This window comes from Mesoplodon densirostris, chromosome 16 (assembly GCF_025265405.1).
Source record: "Mesoplodon densirostris isolate mMesDen1 chromosome 16, mMesDen1 primary haplotype, whole genome shotgun sequence".
NCBI lineage: Eukaryota > Metazoa > Chordata > Mammalia > Artiodactyla > Ziphiidae > Mesoplodon > Mesoplodon densirostris.
In genome coordinates, this window is record NC_082676.1 from 13050381 (window position 1) to 13075961 (window position 25581).

General features: G+C 53.2%; 1 protein-coding gene across 2 annotated transcripts in view; it reads left to right on the forward strand.

Moving 5' to 3' along the window:
- The window catches only part of PREX1 (phosphatidylinositol-3,4,5-trisphosphate dependent Rac exchange factor 1), a 195116-nt gene extending 171068 nt beyond the window's left edge, over positions 1-24048 (forward strand). For both annotated transcript variants that reach the window (XM_060079493.1, XM_060079494.1), the window contains 16 exons: positions 402-678; positions 3486-3692; positions 5043-5131; positions 6425-6507; positions 6668-6758; positions 8629-8757; positions 10593-10634; positions 11835-12052; positions 13879-13978; positions 15801-15944; positions 16039-16153; positions 17612-17678; positions 19232-19404; positions 19841-19943; positions 20202-20269; positions 22320-24048. In XM_060079493.1, coding sequence (XP_059935476.1) covers positions 402-678; positions 3486-3692; positions 5043-5131; positions 6425-6507; positions 6668-6758; positions 8629-8757; positions 10593-10634; positions 11835-12052; positions 13879-13978; positions 15801-15944; positions 16039-16153; positions 17612-17678; positions 19232-19404; positions 19841-19943; positions 20202-20269; positions 22320-22362 — 1949 coding nt within the window. In that variant the 3' untranslated portion in view covers positions 22363-24048. The remainder of the gene's footprint in view (positions 1-401; positions 679-3485; positions 3693-5042; positions 5132-6424; positions 6508-6667; positions 6759-8628; positions 8758-10592; positions 10635-11834; positions 12053-13878; positions 13979-15800; positions 15945-16038; positions 16154-17611; positions 17679-19231; positions 19405-19840; positions 19944-20201; positions 20270-22319) is intronic.
- Positions 24049-25581: the final 1533 nt, after the last annotated feature.

The following is a 25581-nucleotide window of genomic DNA, read 5'->3' on the forward strand; positions in this document are numbered from 1 at the left end:
TACAGACACTTAAACAGAAACATGTCTGAAGGCCAGCAGTCCAGAGCTGGAATGATAGCTCCACGGTCATCAGGGATCCAGGCTCCTTCTATCCTTCTGTGCCACCATCTCTAGATGTTGCTTTTATCCTGAAGGATGCCTCATGGTGTATAGAGTGGCTGCTGGAGGACCAGCCATCATGTCTACATTCCAGGCAGGAAAAAGATCACAGTAGTTAAAAGCATATTAGCACCAAACTAGAACTTTCTTATTGAAGTAATTCAATGTATTAAAAGAATATTTAAAAGAGAAATATGTCTCATTCATTGGGATCCTTAAAATGAGTTTGTATACCTCTGTCTAAGGGGCTTGTGGGTGTCTGGGGGCTGTTTCCAAGTGAACTCTGCCTCCCTCCACTGTAGGTCACCTGAGCCCCATGTCCTACACCCAACACTGCATCACCACCATGGCTGCCCCATCCTGGAAGTGCCTACCTGCTGCGGATGGGGACCCCCAAAGCCAGGGTCCCAACGACAGCAGCTTTGGGTCAGCCAATGGAACCCTTGGCCAGGAGGACCGGGGTTTGAGCTTCCTACTCAAGCAGGAGGACCGTGAGATCCAGGATGCCTACCTGCAGCTCTTTACCAGACTGGATGTGGCCCTGAAGGAGATGAAGCAATATGTTACCCAGATCAACAGGTGAGCCTTGGGCCCAGGAGGGAATGGCCCGAGTGTCAGGGTCAGGATTTCTCAACATCAGCGGCATCAACGTTTTGGGTAGGATCATTCTTCGGAGTTGGGTGCCGTCCTGTACATTATAGGCTATTAGGTGGCATCCCTGGCTTCTACCCACTAGACGCCAGTAGCACCCCCTTCCCCAGTTGTGACAATCACAGATGTCTTCAGACATTGTCAGATGCCCTCTGGGGGGCAACATCACCCCTGATTGAGAACCACTGATCTAATGAAAGGATGGATGTAGGCAGCATCATCAGTAGAGGCTAAAGCTATTTGTTGAGAGGTTTGGGGGGAACTTTATCATTTTAATGTTGCAGAACGAGTGATGGCTAGACGTGATGTCCCTCTTGGTGCGAAGCAGCAGGACACACACACCACACCACCTACAAAGTGTGCTTGCCAACACAAGTCGCGCCGTTCTCTGATCAGAGTTCTAGGTCTCACTACTCAGCTAGAGGACTGGGTTATAAGGAGGATGAAATGCCACCTCAGGGACGCAGTTGGCTAAATTCAGAGGGTGGGTGATTCTAGATGACAAATGAACCAGTTTCTTTTTTTTTTTTTTTTTTTGCGGTACGCGGGCCTCTCACTGCTGTGGCCTCTCCCGTTGCGGAGCACAGGCTCCGGACGCGCAGGCTCAGCAGCCATGGCTCACGGGCCCAGCCGCTCCGCGGTATGTGGGATCCTCCCGGACCGGGGCACGAACCCGCGTCCCCCGCATCGGCAGGCGGACTCCCAACCACTGCACCACTAGGGAAGCCCGACCCAGTTTCTTTAACAAATAAATGATTGGAGGGGAAGCAGGTACAGGGAGGGGGAGGAGGAATTCTTAGGGAAGAGACTTGAGAGACACATCAACCAAATACAGTGTCTGGACCTGGTTCGGGTTCTGTTTCTAACATACCATCTGTGAGAAGACACTTTGGGGAGCATCAGGGATCCCGTGGACTGGGAACTAGATGGTATTATGGAATGATTGATTTTGTTAGGTGTGGTAATAGTGACTGGTTACGTTTACAACAGTGTTTCTCAGCCTCAGTACTGTTGACATTTTGGGCCCCATAATTCTTTGCTGTGGGGTACTTAGTGGCATTCCTGGCCTCTACTCCTTGGATGCCAGTAGCTAGCCCACCCCTCCCTGCCCTGCTTCAGCTGTGACAACTAAAAATGTCTCTGGACGTTGCTAAATGTTTGCGCCTGAGGAAACTTGCTAATTGCTAACCGTTTCCTGGGGTGGGGGAGTGGGGGACAGAAAGCACCCTCAGTTGAGAACCGTTGCTTTAAAAATAAATCCTTATGTGCTAGAGACACATATGGAAGTGTTTATAGGGGAAATTATATGATATCTTAGGTTTGTTTTAAACACTCCAGAAAAAGAAAAAGCAACAGGAAAGATGGAGGAAAGAAAAGTGGATCCTGAGTTGCCACTGTTGAAGCTGGCAGCTGGTTACCTGGGGTCCATCATACTCCTCCCTCGCCTTTTGTGTATGATAGAAATTGTCAATGAGAATACGAAAAATAATGTAGGGTCTGGAGGCAGGAGGCCTGGGTTTGATCCTGGCCCTGCCACTTATTAGCTGTGTGACCTTAGGCAAGTCACTTAACCTCTCTGAGCCTCGATGGTCTCACCTGTTAAAATGGGGCTAATCATAATACTGACCTCATTGAGATGTAGTAGGATTATATCAGCCAGGGTTTACTGATCACTTACAAGGCACCAGACACTCTTCTAAGCACTTTACATATTTTAACTCCCTTAATCTTTACAGCAGCTTAGGACATAGATAGTGATATTACTCCAGATGAGGAAATTTAGTCTCAGAGAGGTTTAATAATTAGCTTTACGTCTCTGAACTAGGAAATGGTAGCATCAGGATTTGAACCTGGGGTCTGTCTGTCTTAAAAACCTATAGTCTTAACAATTATACTCTATGCCAGGGATTGACACACTAGGGCCTATGGGCCAAGTCCAGCCCACTGCTTTTTTTTTAAAAAATAAAGGTTTATTGGAACACAGCCATGCCCATTTCTTTACATGTTGTCTATGGGACTGTCACAGTACAGCACCAGAATTGAGTGTATAGTTGTAACTGAAACCATATGACCCTTATAGACCACGTTTCCCAGTTGCCTTCTTTCCTCTGGAGCCTGTGTGTAGCTTGGCTGTGAAATAAAGAGTATCCATATGTCATGCCCCCTACAGGAGGGACAGTGTATTCACATCTGCAGAGTTGCTGGTGGGATTTTCTTATTAATTAAGTAATTAAGTAATTAATTAATTATTTTTGGCTGCGTTGGGTCTTTGTTGCTGCACGCGGGCTTTCTCTAGTTGCGGCGAGCTGGGGCTACTCTTCGTTGTGGTGCTCAGGCTTCTCATTGTGGTGGCTTCTCTTGTTACAGAGCACGGGCTCTAGGCGTGTGGGCTTCAGTAGTCGTGGCATAAGGGCTCAGTGGTTGTGGCTCGCAGGCTCTAGAGCGCAGGCTCAGTAGTTGTGGCGCACGGGCTTAGTTGCTCCACGGCATGTGGGATTTTCCCGGACCAGGGATCGAACCCACGTCCCCTGCATTGGCAGGCGGATTCTTAACCACTGTGTCACCAGGGAAGTCCTGCTGGTGGGATTTTCAGGGAAGGGACGCAGAGCATTTGATGGCTCCCTCTGCTTAGGATCAAAGGTGAGGCCTGAGGTCAGAGCCTTGCCTGGGGCCTCCATGGAGGCAAGTGGAGCCACGGGCCTCTGCCTTTAAGTTCAAAGTCTTTGCTCCTGCAGGCTGCTGTCCACCATCACGGAGCCCACCTCGGGTGGGTCCTGCGATCCGCCCTCGGCCGAGGAGGCCTCATCCCCCCAACTGGTCAGCGAAGAGAGCGAGATGGACAGGACCGACCACGGGGGCAGCAAGAAAGTGTGCTTCAAGGTGTCTGAGGAGGATCAGGAGGACTCGGGTCATGACACCATGAGCTACCGGGACTCCTACAGGTGGGGGAAAGCTGGGGGGTCTCGTGGAGTTTGGTGTGAATGGCCGGTGGCACAGTTGAGGCCCCCGCCATGGGAAGGTCAGAATCAGAGGACATTTCCCAGGAAGCAGTGGGACGGGGCGCTGTTGCCTAGCCATGTGGTTCTGGGGGGTTAGGCCAAGCCCCACAGCATGCCCCAGATGCCCCCTTCGGCTCCCCTGCCCTTGCGCTAACGTTGCAGGGCCCGTCCCCTGGTGGACACCACCCATCCTTTCTGCTTGGTTCCACTCCACACACGTTGATGGAATGTGGTCCAAGGAAAAGTCAAGATCTGCAGCGTGTTTTAAAATCAACGTTAAGACCTCTGGTTTCTGCAAAACACTGTTTTAACTTGATCCAGGGAGTAAGGCCATTTTTCTCCCTGCTGACTCAGAGGATCTGAATTGTTTTCTCCTGGTTAAGTTAATTATTAACAAGATCAGTGCAGTTTTCATTAGTGGGTTAAATAGACTAAAACCCCAATTTCCCGTAATAAACCACAGAGTGAGTGAATGGAATTCCTTACCACAAGCACCAGAACCTCCAGTGAAAGGTTATATAACATCTGACCATTGTGGTTAAAGTAGAATCTTGGAGGGGCACTTCCGTTGTTCGTGGGCAAAATACAGAACTGATAGAATCTGGCAAGAAAGGCCTTGGGCCCCATCCTCCCAGCTTTTATATCCTTTCAGTCTTCAAGGGACCGGATTGGTCGGTGTTTCTTGGTGTCTGTATTACGAGATGGTCTGGCTGACTGGGTACCGTGTGTTCTTGGGGCCTCTTGTCCACAGACCAAGATCTCTCCATCTCTCTGGGTTTCCATTCTGACATTTTTGGGTCCTCCGATTTTTCCTTTAATTGTCAGAAAGGTGGAGGAGAGAATTTCAGGGTTGTGGTTTTTCATTCCCCTTACCTTCTGAGCTCCTGGGTTACAAGCCAAGCAAACACAGTCCTTGTTCTTAGGAGGTTTCTAGCCAGGCTGGGGAGACAAAACATGCAGCCATGTGGCCAAGTGTGGCGAATGCAGGTGTGTCCAGGGACAAGGCTGTCCCACGAAGACAGTGACAGGATTTACACCCAAACGAAAATGATTCATTGTCCACCTACCACTTCTGTACTGAGGCCTGGAAATGTTTCCCCAGCGTCAGACCTAGAAAACGCACCAGGACAACCCTGCCCATCTATGGCTCTGGCGGTTGGCCCATGGTGCCTTCTCTGGGCCAGTCGTCCACCCAAGGGTTTTGTCTACCCTCCAGAAAGTGGGTTCTTGGTGCTGGGACCAGAGGCTGTGAGTGGGAGGGTGACTCATGCCTTCGTCTCTGCTGCTTTGCAGTGAGTGTAACAGTAATCGCGACTCCGTCCTGTCCTACACCAGCGTGAGAAGTAACAGCTCCTACCTGGGCAGCGACGAGATGGGGTCTGGTGAGTGCACAGGCTCGTGCTCCAGGAGAGGGGTCCCCCAGCGCGGTTCTGTTTTGTTTATTTTTATTTTGTTATGCTTTACTCCATGTTATATTGTCTTCTATTACTTTGCATGGTGTGGTAGTGGTTTTCCTTCAGTCCTTTAGCAAACCTTTATTGTGCGTCGGTTACGTGCTGGGACCACAGCAGTGAATGAAAAGACAGAGATTCTGGCCCTCACGTTCTCTGTGAATGCCACGGACACGGGACAAATAAAAACATACACGATGCAGTTACATGTTGTGGTGAGGGCTCCAACGTTACTAAAATAGGGCAACCTGATGGTTTCCGTGAATGACGCGTGCTCAAACCAAAAATTCAAATGACACAGGAAAGTTCCAAAGAAGTACATGAAAATAAGTCAGAATCTCAGCCTCTCCCCCGGAAATGACTATTGATTATATTTGGGGATTGCTGGTGAACGTGTATTTCTGCACAGATGTGGAGAAATGTGGGTGGACGGCTGGAGGGACAGACAGACATAAATAAGATTTTATAAACTAGATTCTATGGTACTTGGAACTTTTACTGAAAGACTGAAATTTGTTTTGGTTTTAGTTGTATTGATTCCAGCCTTTAAAAATTGTATTTTCTGAATAGGACAGACAGCCACATGGTTCATAATTCAAAAGGCATGAGAGGGTGGGTGGTGACAGACCTCCCTCCCACCCTTGTTACCCGGCCTCCCGGTTCCCAAGCTCCCGCTGTCACTACTGCAGTATGTGTCCTTCCAGAGGTAGTATCTGTGCATAAAAATTTAATTTTAATTATACTTCAGTTTAACAGAAGAAAAAGAAGTTCAAGTAAAATCAGAGATATTTCTGAACTTTAGATAAATATTTCATCACATAAGATATTCAGCTGCAAAAACTATCCCTGGGGAGGTTTTAGGAAGACGCTTACATGTGGCAGCTGATTTAAATGAAATGGCTGGTGGACAAATCAGGAGACTGGGATCCGGTTCCTTATCTCTGGCTTTCTGTCTCCTCGACTGCAGAGTGAGAACTAATAACACTGATGTACAATTGTGTAATGTTTTAGTTCCTGTCGCCCATTTTGCAGATGAAGAAACAGAGGTGCAGAGAGGTCAAGTGATTTGTGCAGTGTCACACAGCCAGGACCTGGGTCTGTCAGACTCCAAGTCCACTGTGGGTTTTGGAGCTCTGTAGCTACACTGCTTTCTTGAGAAAGAGGCTGGGAAGGTGTGAGATGGGGCAGGAATAGTTGATGGCTGTGGTTTCTTCCTTCTGCAAGGGGACGAGCTGCCCTGTGACATGAGGATCCCGTCAGACAAGCAGGACAAGCTTCATGGCTGCCTGGAGCACCTCTTTAACCAGGTAGGACCTTTGTCCCAACCCCAGCCTCACCTTGAGTTCTTCCCGTCACCCTTGGTAAGAACCCATAAGCCAGGAGCTGGGGCAGGGTCTATGAGTAATGGGTCCCTGCAACTTGGAGGGCCCTGTGGGCCAAACTAACCCAGAGCTTCCTGCCACCCAGGTGGACTCCATCCATGCACTCCTCAAGGGGCCAGTCATGAGCAGAGCTTTTGAAGAGACCAGGCATTTCCCCATGGACCACAGCTTACAAGGTGAGCAGAGAAGAGTCCCCAAGCAGGGTGAGGGATGACATCCAGCATCCGTTAGGGAGACAGGCTGCAATGGGTGACGTGCGCTGGACAGGCGTCAGGCCACCTGGGCCACGTTCTCAGCTTTGCTCCTCACCTGTTGAATGGCCGTGGGTCAGTCCAGGGGCAGTCAGCAGGTTCAGCCCGTGGGCCAAATCCAGCCCATGGCCTGTTTTTGTACAGACCGTGAGCTGAGAATGATTTTTCATTTATAATGGGTGGTCAAAACAGAACGAACGAAAGAAAGAAAGGATATGTGACAGAGACTGTATGCCCTGCAAAGCCTAAATCAGTTCCTATCTGACTCTTTACAGAAAAAGTGTGTGGACCGCTGGGCTGGTCCCTGAGCCTTTCTGGGCCTCCGTCTGCCTGTTTATAACATGAGGGGAAGGACTGGAGCACAATTTGCCAAACCTCAGACACCCCCAGCCCCTTCATCATTTTAGACATATTCATAGAATCTGCCAACATCTTTACATTTTTTAAACCATATTCATTTGCTGCCCATATTATTGATAGAACCAACTGTCTCCCTTTAAAAAATTCAATTTTGAAAGGAACTTATTTAACTCCCCGTAAATGGAAAACCAGTATAAAATGTCATAAAATAATGATAAATCCAATGGAAACAGCAACAAAAAATGTCATTGTACTGTAGTTAGGCACTGTTGCCTGCCCAGAGCTCTTTGTTCTTTATTCCTGAGGGGGATTAGTGAGTTAAAGAAGTGTTAAGGGCTTACCAGCACCAAATTGAGACCTTCTTCTTGAAATGATTGAGAGAAAAAGATTGACTTTTATGTCCCTCTATTTACTTCTCCTCCCATTTACCCATCTACCCACCTATTTATCTGTCCACCCATCTGTCCATCCATCCATCCATCATCCATTCATCTATCCATCCATCCATCCACCCACCCCACTCATCCACCCATCTGTCTACTCCATGCATCCATCCATGCATTCATACATCCAGTAAACAATTTCCAAGAACCAGCTTGTGTCAGGCCTTGTGCTGGGCCCTGGGGCCCATGAGATGAAAGTGACACTGCCTCTGACCTCAAGGAGCTTCCAGTAGAGCTCAGGAGATAGGAAAGGAAACAGGCAGTTGCTCCTAAGTGAGGGTCGGACGTGGTGAGGAGGTGGGGTGCCCTAGCTCAGCTCTCCCTTCTGCTGTCTCAGGATCTTCTCTCCCTGGGATGGACCTTAGAAAGAAGAAATGTCAGACTCAGAGGAAACAAAACCACAGATATCTCAGAAACCTGGGACTTTGGAGCAGGGAAGACGCCAAAGGAGCGGGGACCTGTGTTTGCTTGTCTGGGGCCAGGTTCAAGTCCCTTTTCTGTCACTACCCTGCTGTGTGACTTGAGGCAAGTCACTTTTCCACTCTGTGCCTGGACTTCCTCCTCTGTGTAGGGAAAAGGTTACGCTAGGTTACAACTCATGTGCCAGCTTGGTTGGTTGTGGCTGTGAGGAGGTAGTGCCCGAGAATCCTTCCGTGACTACATCCAGGCTTAGGAGACAAGAATGCCCTGATTGATTTGTCATGTCTGCATTGGATTTGTTGCACCTGTGAGGAGTCACAGCCTCAGACGAGCGGGAAGGAGTGCTGAGATTGATCAGCAATGTCTGCCATGAGTGTGATACTATGAATTCGTAGCACACTTACCATGCGTCTGCCTTCCATGGACCAGCTAGTACCCTAAGGTCCTGCCAGCATCCTTGACCTAAGATTCTGAGCTTTGGAATCTAGTGATGGTACAGAGGCCTTTGTGCCACCATTTTCCAAAGCTATCTAATTGTCCCTTTCCTGCCCTCATGTCACTTTCTGCCCCAGAGTTCAAACAGAAAGAGGAGTGTACAATTCGTGGCCGCAGCTTGATCCAGATCAGCATCCAGGAGGACCCCTGGAACCTCCCCAATTCCATCAAGACCCTGGTGGACAACATTCAGAGATACGTGGAAGGTCAGTTGGGCAGGGAAGGCTGTAATGTGGAGGTTTTGTGGCCTTTGGTTCTTGATGTGGAATGTGGAGGGATCAGGAATGGGTCCATCTCCGTGCCCCGTGTCTCTCCAGGCCCAGGGAGAGGACAGGAAGAGCGAGTGTCCCTTTCTCAGCTGTGTCCTGCCCTAGGCAAGACCCTGGGACAGTACACACTTGATCAAGGAACCGCTGATTTGGGGTGCCTGGGGCTTCCTTGCAGAGTCAGGAGGCTAAGAAGGCTGAACTTGTTGCTTCTCAGCTTCCAAAATTGTGAATGTAGTTCAGTTCCTTTTGTTTATTAACTAGGTTACAAGTTGGGGAGTGGGTGGGTCCTGATCAGACTTGGGCCCCCAGGTAATTTTTGATGCTACAGCATTAAAAAATGTGAATCTGCCAGCATTTATAATCTGAGACCCCACGTACAAATCTAGATTTCTGGCTGTTCTTTTTTTTTTTTTTTTTTTTGCGGTACGCGGGCCTCTCACTGTTGTGGCCTCTCCCATTGCGGAGCACAGGCTCTGGATGCTCAGCGGCCATAGCTCACGGGCCCAGCCGCTCCACAGCACATGGGATCCTCCCAGACTGGGGCACGAACCTGCATCCCCTGCATCGGCAGGCGGACTCTCAACCGCTGCGCCACCAGGGAAGCCCCTGGCTATTCTTGAACAATCAGAAGATCTGGCAATAACAGGCCTGCAATTCCGCTTTCACACTTGGCTGGAGATGAGTGGTGGCCACACTTGTTAGGTGGGGGAGGGGTGCCTTCCAGTGCACATGGATCCCACCATGCCCTGTGGCCTGGGGTCTGCTTCATGCACCTTATGTTACCTGCCTGGCCCTTGGCAGCATTTGAGCCTGGGACTCCTGGGTTACAAGGATCCCAGGCCAGGGAGACATCTGACCAGGACAGCCGGAGGTGCTTGGCCCCAGGGTCATGACCCCAGGAGCAGCACCCTCTGAGTTGGAAGTCTGTGTTGGCCCTGAGCTGTCCTGTCTTCCAAAGCTGTCACTGGTGAAGAGCATGGACTCTGGAGCCAGATGGCCAGTGCTCAGACCCCAGCTCTCCCACTTACTGGCTGTGCAACCTTAGCAAGTTCCTTGACTTCTCTGTGCTTCAGTCTCTTCATGTATAAAATGGGTTCATAGTGTTGTGAGGGACAAATGAGTCAGTACGAACAAGGCACCTAGTACAGTGCCTGGCACACAGTAAGTCCTCAGTAAGCATTTGCTGGTGCTATTACCACACCCTGCCCTGCATCTTAGTGCCTCCCCAGGACAGAGTGTATCACAAGAGGGCAAATCCAGGGGCCTTTCAGATTTTTCTTTTAAGCCCCTTCTGGGCCCAAGAGCCTTTATTTGACAGAAAGAGACCAGGGTGTCGGGCCTGTGTCTGGAAGGTCTGGGCTTTGTCTACACGTGGGCAGGGCTTGGCTGTGTAGGACGATGTGAATAAGTACCTGAGTACACGTGTGAGTGTACATGGTCTGAGTGTGCTCCCACATGGACATACACGTGTGTGTCAGGGTGTGCCAGGCACAGGTACAAGATGTGGGCTGGGGGCTCTGGCCCATTAGTTGGAGGGGCTGGTTGGAGTCTCTGTATAGACAGTTGGGGTGCAGCTGACAGTTGGGGTTTCATCCCCTGCATGTCCAAGGGTTTCTGGAATCTGCTCAACATTCAGTCAAAGCTTGTCGAGCACGGCTCTGTGTACCCAGAGCTTCACTGCGAGGAGGGGTCAGGCACGTGGGCTGTGGGGAGGCCTGCCTCGGCTTGCTTCTTCTGCTAACCCCTCTCAGCCCATCTCCTTCTCCTTCCAGATGGGAAGAACCAGCTGCTCCTGGCCTTGCTGAAATGCACAGGTGAGGGCTTTGAAGGGGCAGCTGTCTGTGATGTGCACACACCCAGGTGCATCCGGGAGAGGCCCCCCTGGCAGCCAGTGCCCATGACCGCAGCCCGGGGAAGGCCTCTTCTGCCGGCTAAGGTTGACTTTCCCCTGGTCATCAGGTCTGCACAGGGGGAGGTAACACCATGGCCTCTAGCCCCTCCAAGAACTACTCAGACCTCACTTCTTCCTCTTGTGTCCAGGGGACAAGTCTCAGGGCCCTGGAGCCAGGAGCACTGTCCCTTGCCACTTCCCAGGCCTGGGCTGATCTTGACGAGGGCACAGGATAGAGCGCTGACAATTAGGGAGGCTCTTTGCCGGTAGAGCCCTCAGCCCCAGCCTGGGGCTTCCTACCCCGAAGACGGTGGGGAGGAGGAGGGGCTGACGGGGGCCTAGGGGAATCTTGGAGGTGTTCTCTGTCCCTCCCTTCCTTCCAGAAATTCTCAGCCAAGGGGCAGCTAGAATAGGATCTGGGTCAGAATTGGTCACTGAAAACCCATTGGCTAGAGCCAGTCATCAAAAATAATCCCTTCCAGGGAATTCCCTGGTGGTCCAGTGGTTAGGACTCGGTGCTTTCACTGCTGGGGCCCGGGTTCGATCCCTGGTCAGGGAACTAAGATCCCGAAAGCTGCGTGGCACAGCCAAAAGAAAAAAAAAATCCCTTCCAGGATATTAGGACCCTGAATGACTGATTGCCCCAAATTGGCCATTTCTGAAAATCACATCACAAGCAGGGGGCAAGGCAGTGGTGGTGGGGGAATGATAAGAAGAAGGCATACTTCTCAAAAATAGAGAAAATGGTAAACTGCATCTTAAAACATGGAGCTGGCGTCATCACTCTCAATCAATGCCAAGAAATTTCCTAATAAATGAACAGCTGAGGGTAAGGGTTTGGGGAAAGCCTATGGAAAATCACAAGTTGTTTTGTTTTACATAGGGAGATGGGTCATTGAGAGGGCTGAGTTTTTCCATGGATTGGCTTGGCTTTTGGAGAGTTGAGTTTTGTGGAGTTGCCTTTGGTGCCTGGGATGAATGAATTCTGTCTGCCAAGTTGGCCCCGGATGGGTGGTCACGTCGGGGAGAGGAGGCTGGTCCCGGGCCCCGGGTTGTGGGGTACAGGCCTGCTGATGGCACAGGAGCCCCCCGCCCAGCACGGCCCCACCCCCTCTGCCCACAGACACGGAGCTGCAGCTGCGGAGGGACAGCATCTTCTGCCAGGCACTGGTGGCCGCCGTGTGCACCTTCTCCGAGCAGCTGCTGGCGGCCCTGAGCTACCGCTACAACAACAACGGCGAGTACGAGGAGAGCAGCCGGGACGCCAGCCGCAAGTGGCTGGAGCAGGTGGCGGCCACTGGCGTCCTCCTGCACTGCCAGTCCCTGCTCTCGCCGGCCACGGTGAGTGGGGAGCGGGGGAGGTCTTGCTCAGGCTGTCGCTCACCCCGTTCATTCATTCAGCGGCTGTTTATCGAGCACCTACTTTGTGTCACTGTTACAGGCACTGGGGACCCAGCAGTGGACAAAACAGAGAGTTCATTTACTCATGGACCTTATACCCTGATTTTGGGGAGATAGATATAAACAACTAAGGACCAGGGATGGTACAGACCAGTGGTTCTCACCAGGGCAGGTTTGCCCCCAGGGTACACTTGGCAATCTCTGGAGACATTTTTGGTTGTCACAACTGAGGGAAGAGGAAGTACTACTGGCATCTGGTGTGTAGAGGCCAGGGAGACTGCTAAACCTCCTACGACACACAGAATGCTCACCCCCGTCCCCACCCCCCAGTAGAGAATTATCTGGCCCCAAGTGTCAGTAGTGCTGCCGTTGAGAAACCCTCATTTATAGTGTTAAGGGCTAAGGGGAAGGTCTGGGATGGTGGCAGTTGAAAGTTTTGATAAGGCAGCCACTGAGGGCCTCAGTGAGAGGTGACATCTGACCTAAGAACCGAAGGAGGGGAGGGGGTGAGCCATGAGGACACTGGGGAGGAGCCCTCCAGGCAGAGAGAACAGCAGGTGCAAAGGTCCTGAGGCAGGAGGACGCACTCAGTGTTTGAGCTACAACGAGGTACCCAGTGTGGCTGGAGTAGAGTGAGTGAGCCAGGGGAAGGTGGGGGAGGTGAGTCCTGAGAATTAACTGGGGTCTGACTGTTCGGGGTCTTGCAGGCTGTTGTAGGACTTTGGCTGTTACTCTGAGTGGGTGGCAGTCAGGGGAGGGTTTTGAGAAGAGGAGGGACAGGATCTGACTTTGATACTTAAAGGATCACCCAGGCTGCGGGGTGGGGAAGAGTGGAGAGGGGCAAGGGCAGAAACTGGGAGACCAGTGAACTTTGCTGATGCAAAGAGCACCTTGTTTAGTCCTTGCAGTAGCCCCCAGGCAGGTCCTTTACCACCCGCTTTTTAAGGATGAGAACACTGAGGCCCAGGGAACCTGTGTGAACCTGGGAGTCTGACTCTCGACCTGGTTCCCCCGGACTGCCCTGCCTTCTCCACATCTCTTTTATCTCTGAGTGCCCTGTCCATCCACTCGCGGGGCTCAGAATCAGGGTGGGTCCGTCTACCAGCTCCTGGAGGAGGCAGAGCCAGTGGGTACTGGTACCCAGAGCCGATGCCCCCCAGAAATCCAGCCGGCAGCAGCACTTGCTCTGGGCTGTTTGCCCCTCCACCCGTGTGCCCAGGCCTGAGCCCCCCACACCTTGCAGCCCTGAGCCTCCTAGACATTTTCCCAGGCCGGACAGGAAGCCACAGCTGCGGCCGTTTGGGAAAGAGCGGCCGTGGTGCGCCCTCTGCTGGCCGATGTTGCAGACAGGTGCCTGCCTGGTGGGAGACACCCTCTCATTGGTTTCTGGAACTGAGCACCCAGCCCTCACTTTCTTCTTCTCTGATGAGGACACCGGGACCCAGTGTGTTAATTCAGCAGTTGCCAGGATATGCAGGCTCTGAGCTGGGTGCTGCGTTGGAATGGCTCAGTGGGATTGGTGGGTTGACCCGGGTAGGAGGGCCACCCAGCATGTTAGAGCAGAGATGGGCTCTGACCTGGGAGGTGCAGGGCAGGCCTGGAGCAAACACGATCTCACGTCGAGCCCCAGAGAGACCTGCGCAAGACCTCATGCCTGGTAGCGCCACAGCCTGGTGTGTCAGCTAGTGTTGAAGCACCGCATCTTGAAGTGAAACCTGGGGCAGGGGCGGCGCCTGTGACTCCTCCACTCTGTCTTGCTTTTGCAGAAAGAAGAACGGACCATGTTGGAGGACATCTGGGGGACCCTGTCGGAGCTGGACAACGTCACCTTCTCCTTCAAGCAGCTGGACGAGAACTACGTGGCCAGTGAGTGATTCCTCCCACCCCCACCATGAGAGTCGAGGTTCTGGGGTGGAAGGGACTGCTCTGGGGTCACCCTGTCCCTCCCCCTGCCACCAGGCCAGCTGCCTAAAGTTGACCCAGGACCCGGTGCTTTCAAACCTCATGCTCTCAGCGTACAGGGAAGGAGAGGGTCTCTTTTTTTAATAAACCCAGCCGTCTCCAACAGCACTTAAGAGGGAAAAACAGCCAGTACCCAGTTCTTATTAAAACTCCTAGAGATAACCTTCTGTAGGATGAAGACGTGTTAAGATTTTCTAAGAACTTACAGCATAATTTTCTTCTTTGCTTTCTTTCTCCCTCCCTCCCACCCATCTTTCCACTCGCCTACCCACTCATCCGCTCATTCATCTACTCATCCATCCACCCATCCATTTATCCATCCATCCATCCATCTATCCATCACCCATCCACCCACACACTCATCCATCTATCCACATACCCGTAATTTCGAGCACATGATACGTGTCAGGCTCAGTTTTAGGTTCTGGGCCACAGTGGAGAGATATACGGCCATGGTTTCTGCCCTCCTGGAGCTCACACTGTGGTCCAGTGGGTCTCAGCCCTGGCTGCACTGGGGTCGCCCAGGGAGCTTTTCAGATACTGATGCCTCAGTCCCAGTCCCAGCCCTGGTGATTTGGGTCCAGTTTGTGGGGTGGATCCTGGGCACTGGGATGCAAGATAAGCTTTCCAGGTAACTTTGATGTATAGCCAGGACTGAGAATCACTGCGCTCGGTTCTAGAGCCATGGTTCTCTGAGTGTGATCCCTGGACCAGCGGCACCTGGAAGCTTGTTAGCCTAATTCTCAGGGCCCATCCCAGACCTGCTGAATCCAAAGCTGGAAGCAGAGCCCAGAAATGTGTGTCAGCAAGCCCTCCTGGTGATTTTGAAGCATGCTAGTTGAGAACCCCTGCTTTTTTTGTTGTTGTTTTTTAGTATCACCTCCCTAAGGAGCTTGTTTAGACAATTTTTCCCTAATCGCCACACCCCCATGAAATTTTTATATCATGGGTATACTGTATATCTGTTTATGTACTATATATATACATATGCTTTACATATAAAAAGAGTACTTTTTTTTTTTGCCTTTGCCCCCAAAACCAATTTTTACCTCCTTGGAGGTGATATCACCCTGTTGAGAATGTGTACACTAGAGTCTAGAAGCACAGTGGGTTTCATTTCGGGTGCCAATTGGAATTGGTTGGCAGCGGCTGCCTGTCTATAGGCCAGCTTGTGCTCCGGGAGACTTATCCATCCATTAGTGATGTCTGCTGTGGGTGCGACTTATCCATCCATTAGTGATGTCTGCTGTGGGCGCAGGAGGGGGTGTTACTGCCACCCCTGCCACAGCTCTTCGCTATGGATGTAAATAAGATGCAGGTGCTGTTTGAGGGTAGCTTTTGCCAGGTAGAGGCCCTGTGCTACCAGGTGAGGGGTAAAAGGAGCATTGGTGAGGCTCTGAAGATAAACACGGACACCTCCGCAGCTGGGCAGAATCCATGTCCGGTGTAAGAATTAAGCAGTAGAAACTGGGACCTGTCAAGGGAGGTGAAAAGGGAGGTCAGAGGCTGCTCCTCTGAGTGGTAGGGGGACGGGGCTATCTGAGGTGCCCCGAGGCTGTGGGAGGGCAGGGAGGTCTGAAGCCGCGGCTCTGGGGTGGGCAGACAGGGGGGTCCTGGGACATCACGGTGGCGATCTGAAGGAGGTCTGTAGCTGCCCTCCCGGAGGTGGGGCAGGGCCCCTCCGGCCTTGATGGTGAACCCTCTGCCCCACCGCGTCCCCCACCAGACACCAACGTCTTCTACCACATCGAGGGCAGCCGGCAGGCACTGAAGGTCATCTTCTACCTGGATAGCTATCACTTCTCCAAGCTGCCCTCCCGCCTGGAGAGCGGGGCCAGTCTAAGGCTGCACACCGTGCTCTTCACGAAAGGTGAGCCGCGGGGACGGGCTGAGTGGGGCCCACTGGGGGGAATGGCCGTGCACACCGGAGCCAAGCACCCGCCCTCGCTTTTCTTCCTTCACAGCTCTGGAGAACATGGAGGCGCCGCCTCCTCCAGGCAGCCCGACGGTGGAAGATTTGCAGCAGGAGATCAATGCCCAGTCCCTGGAGAAGGCTCAGCAGTATTACCGCAAACTCAGGTATCTTCACGGCCTACGTGATGGGGGCAGGATTCTGAGCACCGTCACAGGGAGTGAGCAGTAGCGTGTAAGGCACCAGACAGGCCCCCAGTGCAGGGGCGGGCAATGCCCTTTCTTGAGCATCTACTGTGCGCCAGGCCCTCTGCCTACACGAGCTCATCAGGTTCTCACAGCAGTCACTGGCACATTCTAACCCAGCCATTCTAACCCACTTTGAAGATGAGGAAACTGATGTCCAGAGAGCACACCCAGCTTGGCCAAGTCATGCAGCTAGACTGGGTCTGCTTGGCTTCAAAGCAGGTCCCTCCATCTGGGAGGAGATGCCTGTTTCATTCTGCATGGGGGTGGGAGCTGGGACAGGGGCCCTGGGATCCTTGAGCCTGTGAGTGAGAGACATGACCCCAGAGCCTCGGCCCTGCTCAGGGGAGACCCGCAGAGAGAAGAGAAGAGTAGGGGTCACATCCGCCAGGAGGAAGCCTGGGGCCCAAGGAGGCAGCTCCCACTACTGCTACCCCCACCCCAGCCCGTTCCTACGTCTGTCTTACCTTCTCCCTCCGTGAAGAAGGTGGGCTGAGAATTAGGAGACCGGGGCTTCAGGGTGTGGCAAGGGCTTTCCTATTGGAAATGGGAGAATGATGCTTTCATATGTCTGTTCAGGGAAGACATCTACCTGTATTATTCTAACTGGCATCTCTTTGGATCATTCGATGCCACCAATCTGTTCTGTGCCGTTCGCTGAATATTTAAAAAATTGCCACTGTAATCATTCCTTCATCTCTTCTTTCATTCAGCACCTGTCACTCAGGGCCTTCCATAGGCCAGGTTCTGTTCTGGGTGCTCGCTTAGGAGTCAACAGTGACCAAACAAAGCCTGTTCTTCATGGAGGGTAGATTCTAGAGCTGCTGTGGTCTGGCCCACCCCCTGTTTTGTCCATAAAGTTTTATTAGCACACAGCCACATTCATCCGTGTGTGTACCGTCTCTGGCTGCTTTTGTGTGGCAACAGCAGAGCTGAGTCGCATCTTGATAGAGACTGACTGGTCTACACAGCCTAAAATATTTACTCTTTGGCCCTTTACAAAAAAAGTTGGCCGAGCGCTGTTCTAGAAGGGGAGATAAGCAATAACCCAGTAAACAGAGCAGTGTGACGTGTCAAGTGATGAGGGTGCTCAGAGGAGAGACACAGCAGGATGGGAGAGAGAGTGGAGTGTCGGTGCTGACTCTGACAGCCAGTCGGGGGGAGGTGGCATTTGAGGAGTGCCCGGGAGGCCCCTTCCTGCTTCCCCCAGGGCTGCTGGAGGAACAGGTGACTGTGGGTGTGGAAAGCTGTGCCTGCCGCTCTTAATGGTTTGTCTCCTCCAGTTGTTGGAGGGCAAAGAGGCTGCGGCTGCAGTGGGGCAGGGGCTGGGAGGACGGTGGGCGTGGCGGCCCTACCCTCACCCCCGTCTTTCTCTCTCAGGGCATTTTACCTGGAACGGTCTAACCTGCCCACGGACGCCAGCACCACAGCGGTGAAGATAGACCAGGTGTGCCCTCCTTCCCCTCACCTGCCGTGGAGCTTGGGCAGGGCTGGGGGTTCGCGCGGTCAGACAGGGCCCAGGGTCACACCCCAGCCAGAATCCTGGCCGAGACGCCCCAGAGGCCTCTGCCGTCCCTCCTCCAGGAAGTCTTCTGGGATAACTCCTTCTCCATTCGAGAAACCCTGACATCTTCCCCACCCGCTTCAGAATTCCTTAGATGATGTATTCTCACTGGCACCCACTCACCTGTGCCTCTTGCATCTCCCTTGTTCATCGCAGCATCTCTCTGAGGCTGGAGCCTCACACCAGATGCGGCCATACAGTGCTCTTTTTGTGTGTTTCCAATTTGTTGCCAGCATTTAAAAGTCAAAAGGTTTCCCGCGAAATGGAGGCTTCTAGTTTATCTTGAGCAGTGGAAATACCTGGCTGTCTGGGCCACATTCCTGCCTGTTGCACTTGGCCTTGTGGGGGCTGTGCCCCACCCCCCCCCGCCGCATGCTGCGGGCCTTTCCCCCTCTGCCCAGGCTCTATCAGGCCTCGATTTCTTATTTTTAAAAATTTATTTATTTATTTGGCTGCATTGGGTCTTCTCTGCGGCACATGGGATCTTCGTTGCAGCGCTTGTTGCTGTGCGCGGGCTTCTCTCTAGTTGTGGCGTGTGGGTTTTCTCTTCTCTCATTGTGGCGCGGGTTCCAGAGCGCGTGGGCTCTGTAGTTTGCAGCACGCGGGCTCCAGTTGAGGCGTGCGAGCTCAGTAGTTGTGGCGTGCGGGCTGAGTTGCCCAGCGACGTGTGGGATCTTAGTTCCCCGACCAGGGATCGAACCTGCGTCCCCTGCATTGGAAGGCAGATTCTTTACCACTGGACCACCAGGGAAGTCCCTATCAGGCCTTGATTTTTTGTTTGTTTGTTTGTTTTTGTGGTATGCGGGCCTCTCACTGCTGTGGCCTCTCCTGTTGCGGAGCACAGGCTCCGGATGCGCAGGCTCAGCGGCCATGGCTCACGGGCCCAGCCGCTCCACGGCATGTGGGATCCTCCCAGAGCGGGGCACGAACCCATGTCCTCTGCATCGGCAGGCGAACTCTCAACCACTGCGCCACCAGGGAAGCCCCCAGGCCTTGATTTTGACGTGGTTTTGGGGCTCCTGGCCTCGGACCGTGAGGCTGGGCTCCGAGAGAAGGGCAGGGCACAGCCCTTCGGGAGTTTGTATAATAGTCTGGCTGGCAGAGTCTTGAGCCGACACAGGAAGCACTGGCCAGTGTTCTGTGCCTGCACAGGTGACGCAGGAAAAGGGGAGGTGGCGCAGAGCAGAAGGGAAGGCTGATCCTGGGGAGGTGCTGCTATTTGGAGAGGACAGGAGTGTGTATTCGCTGAGGCTTGGTCGTGGGCTCACCTGGGCAGGTGAAGAGAATTAGATGGGAGGGTTAAGCCTGAAATACATCGTGAGCATAGGAGGTGAGCCGAGAGGACAGCTGCTGTAATGGAGCTGGATTGGAGGTGATGACGGGAGGAAGGACAGGTGGGGGCCTCCTCCGACCGTCCGGGTGTGTGTGCTTCGCAGCTGATCCGCCCCATCAATGCCCTGGACGAGCTCTGCCGCCTCATGAAGTCCTTCGTCTACCCCAAGCCTGGTGCCGCTGGGAGCTTGGGCGCCGGCCTCATCCCCATCTCCTCCGAGCTCTGCTACCGCCTGGGGGCCTGCCAGGTCACCATGTGCGGCACGGGCATGCAGAGGTGCGCGGGCCCTGAGCGGGGGCGGGCCTCTGGGCCATTTGGGGGCCCGGGACGGGAGGACGAAGGCCAGGTTTGAATCCCGATTCTGCCGCTGCCTGTTGAGCCCAGACGAGGCCGTGGCTGCCCCCGCCCCCCACCGAGCCTCAGTTTGTCTGCTGTGAAATGGGATCTCGGGAGGAGGTGGTCCTCGGAGGGCTGCTGAGCTTCCCGGTTCTCTCACCCTGGTTGGTGTGACTGAGCGTCTCTGCAGCCTGGTTCTGCTGGAGCATCCATTCAACATAAGCAGGAATGATCGTGCCTCTTGGTTGGGGCAGATCTGGACACTTTCCCACTTCTGTCCTCTGTCCCTGCTGCTCTGACTGGGGCCTTGGGGGCCGTGGCGGGGCAGGCCGTCGCCCCCGTCTCACCTGCCGCCCCTGTTGCCGCCCCCCTGCAGGAGCACCCTGAGCCTCTCCCTGGAGCAGGCGGCCATCCTGGCGCGGAGCCACGGGCTGCTGCCCAAGTGCATCATGCAGGCCACGGACATCATGCGGAAGCAGGTGAGGGGCCCCATCCCCCGGGGCCCCACCAGGCCGCATGCAGGGCACCCAGATCCGGGCCCGGTGGGCACAGGGAGAGGTGGACTCACAGCCCGGGTGGGATGAGGGGCCGTCTGGGGACTGGGCTGATGCCCGTCTCCCCAGCTAGAGGGCTGAGGATTTCAGCTGCCATTACGCCCACCCACACCCACGTGCTTCCTCAAGCGCCCTGGACTCCGTGCAGAGGCAGCCCAGGGCCTCACCGTTCTTTCTTCCCAGGGCCCCAGGGTGGAGATTCTGGCCAAAAACCTCCGAGTCAAGGACCAGATGCCCCAGGGTGCACCGCGGTGAGTGGCTGTCCCTCCCCGTCTCCTTTCCTCTCCTCCCTTCCGTGAAGGCCAGGACTCGGGCTGGGCTTCACCCCAGACAGACCCGCTGGTGTTCAGATGGGGCTTCCCCTCTCATTTACGGGACCCCGTTTGGGAAACAACAAACACAACTCAGTCTGTGACCTCCCAGAGCTCCCACTTCGGCTGGGAAAGTGAGGCAGGGCCCCGCCGTGAGCCATGGGGCAGTGATTTGTGTGCCCCCCACAACCGGCTCACCCACCGCCCTTCTGTGCCGCCCTGCTGCCCTCAGAGCCCTCAGCCCACCTGCTTCATCTTGTCCTCAGGGCCGATCATCTCCACGTTGATGTCAGACCTTCTCGTGGTACTGTGTGCAGCCCCCTTTCCCAGGAACAACTCATTTTTGTGCGGCCTCCCTCTCCATCCACACGGCCCTGCTTTGCTGTTGACGTAGGCCCACAATTTTTAAATAACTTTTAAATTTTGAAATAGTTTGACTGTCTGACTATTTGGAAATAGTTTGACTCACAGGAAGTTGCAAAAATTGTACAGGGAGTTTCCACGTGGTCCTTCACTCAGCTCCCCCCGCCAAGAACCATGTCTCACGTAACCACAGGACATAGTCAAGACCAGGAAACAGTGTTGGAGCAATACAAGAACTCACAGATCTTATGTATGTTTCACTAGTTTTTGCATGCACTCTCTTAGCCCTCGTTATTATTATTATTATTGTTTTTAGGCCACGTGGCATGGCTTGTGGGATCTTAGTTCCCTGGCCAGTGATTGAACCCCGGGCCCTCAGCAGTGGAAGTGTGGAGTCCTAACCACTGGACTGCGAGGGAATTCCCCTCATTACTTTTACTATTTTATTTTATTTTATTTTATTGATTGATTGATTGCCGTACACGGGCCTCTCACTGCTGTGGCCTCTCCCGCCGTGGAGCACAGGCTCCGGACGCGCAGGCCTAGCAGCCACGGCTCACGGGCCCAGCCGCTCCGCGGCATGCGGGATCCTCCCGGACCGGGGCACGAACCCGCGTCCCCTGCATCGGCAGGTGGACTCTCAACCACTGCGCCACCAGGGAAGCCCCTACTTTTTTATTTTTAATTTTTATTTTTTGGCCTCACCGTTTGGCACGTGAGATCTTAGTTCCCTGACCAAACCCGTGCCCCTTGCAGTGGAAGCGTGGACGCTTAACCACTGGAGCGCCAGGGAGGTCCCTCCCCTCATTACTTTTAAATACTTTTATATGTCGCTTCCCCTGCTCCAGGCACCATTCTAGTATCTTTACCTATATTAACTTATTTGCTCCAAACAACAACTCTGTGAGCAAGGTACTATTACTATCCGCCATTGGCAGGTGGGGACACTGAGGCCCAGAGAGGTTAAGTATCTTGTCCAAGGTCACACAGCACACAGAATCACAGAGTTGCGCTTCTGAACCCAGGCATTCTAGGCCCAGAGGCCACGCTCCTGACCACTGTGCCACCTTGCTTCCCTGTCTTGTCCGTGTCACCACAGCAGCCTCCTGTCCGGTCCCCCTGCCATCATTCTCCCCACAGCAGATCTACCATCTCCCCTGCTTGAAACCCATTAGTGGCTCCTTCTTACTTGAGGGTAGAGCTCAGAATCTTCCCAATGCAGAAAGAAAACCAAGGTAGCTCCCCACGTGCTGCAGGGAGAGGTCCCCAAGATATATTAAGTAAAAGACTCCAGTGGCAGAGTGCTGGGTCTACTTTGCCACCATTAGCGTGGAAAAATGCACACACACCCACACAAGTATCTTAACACAAACATGCGCACGTATATGTGTCTGTTTTTGTAAACCCCTTGGCAGTCTGGAGGGAGCAGGACTCCTGTGGGGTGGGGACTGTACCACTAGGGGAAAGTGGGTGGCATCAATAATTTTTCACTCTGCATTTTTTTACACCTGTTGAGTTTTGTTTTCTGGGCATGGATTACACGTTCACATAGATCATATGTTGCAATAATAATAATAGGCCTTGGCCTGCCCGGCTGGTCCTCATCCTCTTCACCTCCATCCACCAGGCTCTACCGCCTCTGCCAGCCGCCGGTGGACGGAGACCTCTAGACACTGAGGTGCCTGGTGCTTGGCTGCGTCCTCTGGAGCTGGGATTTGGGAGGACACAGGGGGCCGTGTGGCCTTCTCCAGAGCTGGCCCAAGACCTCCTCTCCCGCCTGCTTGAAGATCTGTCCGGCCTCCTCCATCACCTCCTGGGAGGATAAGCAGTGCCCCCACTCTTGGATGAGCTGGTGGATCGGCCCCGGGCTGGCATGTTCTTCACACTTCTGCCAGAAGCCCGAGGTGTGCCGGGGACCCACAGAACGGATGGGTGCAGCCAGGGCCTGGGCTCCGGCCTGCAGGTCCCTAGAACACAGGGGAGAAGTCATGGGCACTGCAGCTGGAGGCCCGCGGCCCCAGCTCCCTCGGGATGGCTCAACCTGCACTTTGGAAACCTCTGGTTTCCTTCTATGTCCACATTCCAGGCGACCACGTGTGTCTGCTCCTCTTTCTCACCTTAGCTTCCAGATGCCCCCCTAACCCTGTACTAATCTGCCCGATGGACTCGGAAAAGCCAGGCCTCTGCCAGTAAAGACAGAGGGACAGGGCACAACGCCTGTTACCAAGAAAACGGTCGAAAGCCACCCTGGCTTCCGCCATCAGTGCCATTGGAACTGGAGCCATCAGCCCTGGGCACGAGATTTGCTCTGACTTTATTTATATGGCGTGAACTCTCTGTGGTTTATTTTGGGGTTTTTATGTTGTCATTGGTATCGCTGAGATTTTTTCCCCCCCAGGTTGCGTGATTATATATTTGACATTTTAAATTTCAAAGAAAGCTATATTGTCTAACGGGACCAGCATAAGGTAGTATTGACAACTTTTCCCAGTTCTACTAAAAAAAAAAAAAAAAAAGAAAAAAGAAAAACTAAATTATTGAAAATTCAAAAGATGTCATTATTTCATCTTTTTAATATTAGGGTCTTAAGATATGGCTTACAGGTATCGACTAGGGTTCCTTTTCCCACCCACCCTTGGTTCTCCAGCAGTTGGTCTGTATCAGGGTGAATTACTTTGTTCTTTGAATGACTGGCTACAAGGGTTTGAGAGGTGGCTGGGCCAGGCCTGGGTGCTGGAGGGGGTTGAACCATCCATTGGAGAGGCAGTCCCACACTGGTGTCTGTCCTCTGCAGGTAAAAGGGCCGCTGGGAAACACTGAGTGGTACCTTCTGTAATTTATTTTTTGATGTTAACTCAGAACAGGACATTTGGGACTTCTCAGCCAGCTAGAGAGACAGGACGCTACCCTGCCCACCTGGGCACAGGGACCCACACAGGATCTCCCCTCTGCCCACCCCCCCCCCCAGCAATTTGTCCCCTCTAGGTTCTGTTGCCAGCAGGGAAATGTCACGGCTGGGACAGAAGGGAGGAGTCTTTCCAGCCTTGGCTGATGGGTGAAATCAGGTGTGGGTTTCCCGCTGCCCTGGAGGCTTGAAGACCCATCAGCATCTTGGCCCCCTGCACCCCCAGGGGCCGCCTTCCCTCTCTTGCCACCCTGCACCAGATTGCAAGAGGTGGGCTTGTTGCAGGACAGAGGTGGCACAGATACAAACGAGGACCCCATGGCAGAAACGGAGAGGGGCCCCCGAGGGCAAGGGTGTCGTGCACTGGTTTACTTTGAAATGTACAGATCTTCTCATTCAATTCATGATAGATTTTTTATTATTATTATTAAAAGTCGGTTTATAATACAAAGATCTTGATCTGTGGCGAGTTCCTTTGGGGCCAACCCTGGTCGCGTGGAGGTGGCTAGGCCGGCCAGCATCACAGGCGGAGTGAGCAGCGGTTTTGAAGATGGCACGGAGGAGGATCGCTTTGATACCGTCAGGGTCCTTGAGGCAGCGACCCCTGCTCAGTGAGTTACCACTCTGAACCTCAGTTTCCTTCTCTAAAATGGCAGTATATATATTCCCTTGCAGGGGACTGGTGAGGAATACCCGAGATTGTACCGCGGCTCTGCCATTCAGGTGTGCCAGGAAAATTAACCGTCTTTATATGTATTTCACCTTTATTTTGGATTCTCAGTTCCTGTCTCACTGTGATGGTGGAAAAATGTGACTGTTCTTCCAGGCATTCCCTCGCCTCCTTCTGATGTCATGCTAGGACTCTCTGTCTCACATGTGCCCACGGATCAGGGTGGGTCTGAGGGATGAGCCATCCTCCGCCCCAACTTGCAAGGCCTGTTTGGTCTGGAATCCGCTGGAGTGGAGTTCCAAGTACTCAACACGTGGTTGGGCTGGTTCCTGGCCAATCAGAATACACGCTGGCCGCAAACGGACCAATCAGAACAGACGCCAGCACAGACGCTGTTCCTGCACACCGGGACCTGTGGTCTCGGTCCCATGCCGAGAGCGCCTTATCACTGGCCCAAAGCCCGAGCCATGTTTATGAAGCTGCCTGAGTCCGTCTGCCGAGTCAGAGAAATCTCATTCCCTGGCCCGAACTGGCCTGCAGACCTGTTTTGCCAGGCCTGCCCCATGCCTGTCTTTCTCCGTCTCCCTCCCTCCTTTCTTCCCCACCCCTTCATCCCGACCTCTTCCCTCCTTCATTTCTTTCCCTCCTTTCCCACGCTTTGGAAAACACTGACCTCTATGAAAAGCTTCTTTCGGGTGCCTTCCTCTTGAAGGCCCCCCACTATACTATCATGGCCACACTTGGGACTCCCCTAAGTCCTGCCATTTTGGAAGAGAGCCCCTTCTCTTTTAATCTCTTTTCCTTCTAAACTACCTGTCCCAGAGCTCATTCTCTCCAGGCCCAGACTGGGAGCCTCCCAGAGAGAGAGCCTTGTGTCTTTCAATTACAGGTTTCAAAAGACTCAATACTGTAATTGACGAGAGTGGATCCTGGTGGGATTTCGGGCACGGTGATGGAGTGATTTTTTGGATTGTCTGAAGCCATGTTTGGATACAGGGAAAATCACTCTAAGGGGACAGCCATCACCTTGATCTGTATTTGGGGTCAAACAGGATTTGGATTTGATGCCTTCCTCCAGGCAGACACTTTTACAGGAAGCAGGAATGTCTGCCTGTTCTGCACCCTGAGAGTCTGCAATGAGAAAAGTGAGTTCTCCTGCGGTGATGGACAGGGACAGCTTTGGCTTAGGAGCTGAGAAGTGGGGTCTCTGCGGCCTTGAGCGAGTCACATTCCTTCTTAGACAACAGAGCTGCATCAGCAAACAGGGTGGAAGCGCAGGGCTGTTTCTTTCTCTGGAAGGCCTTTCTCTCAGTA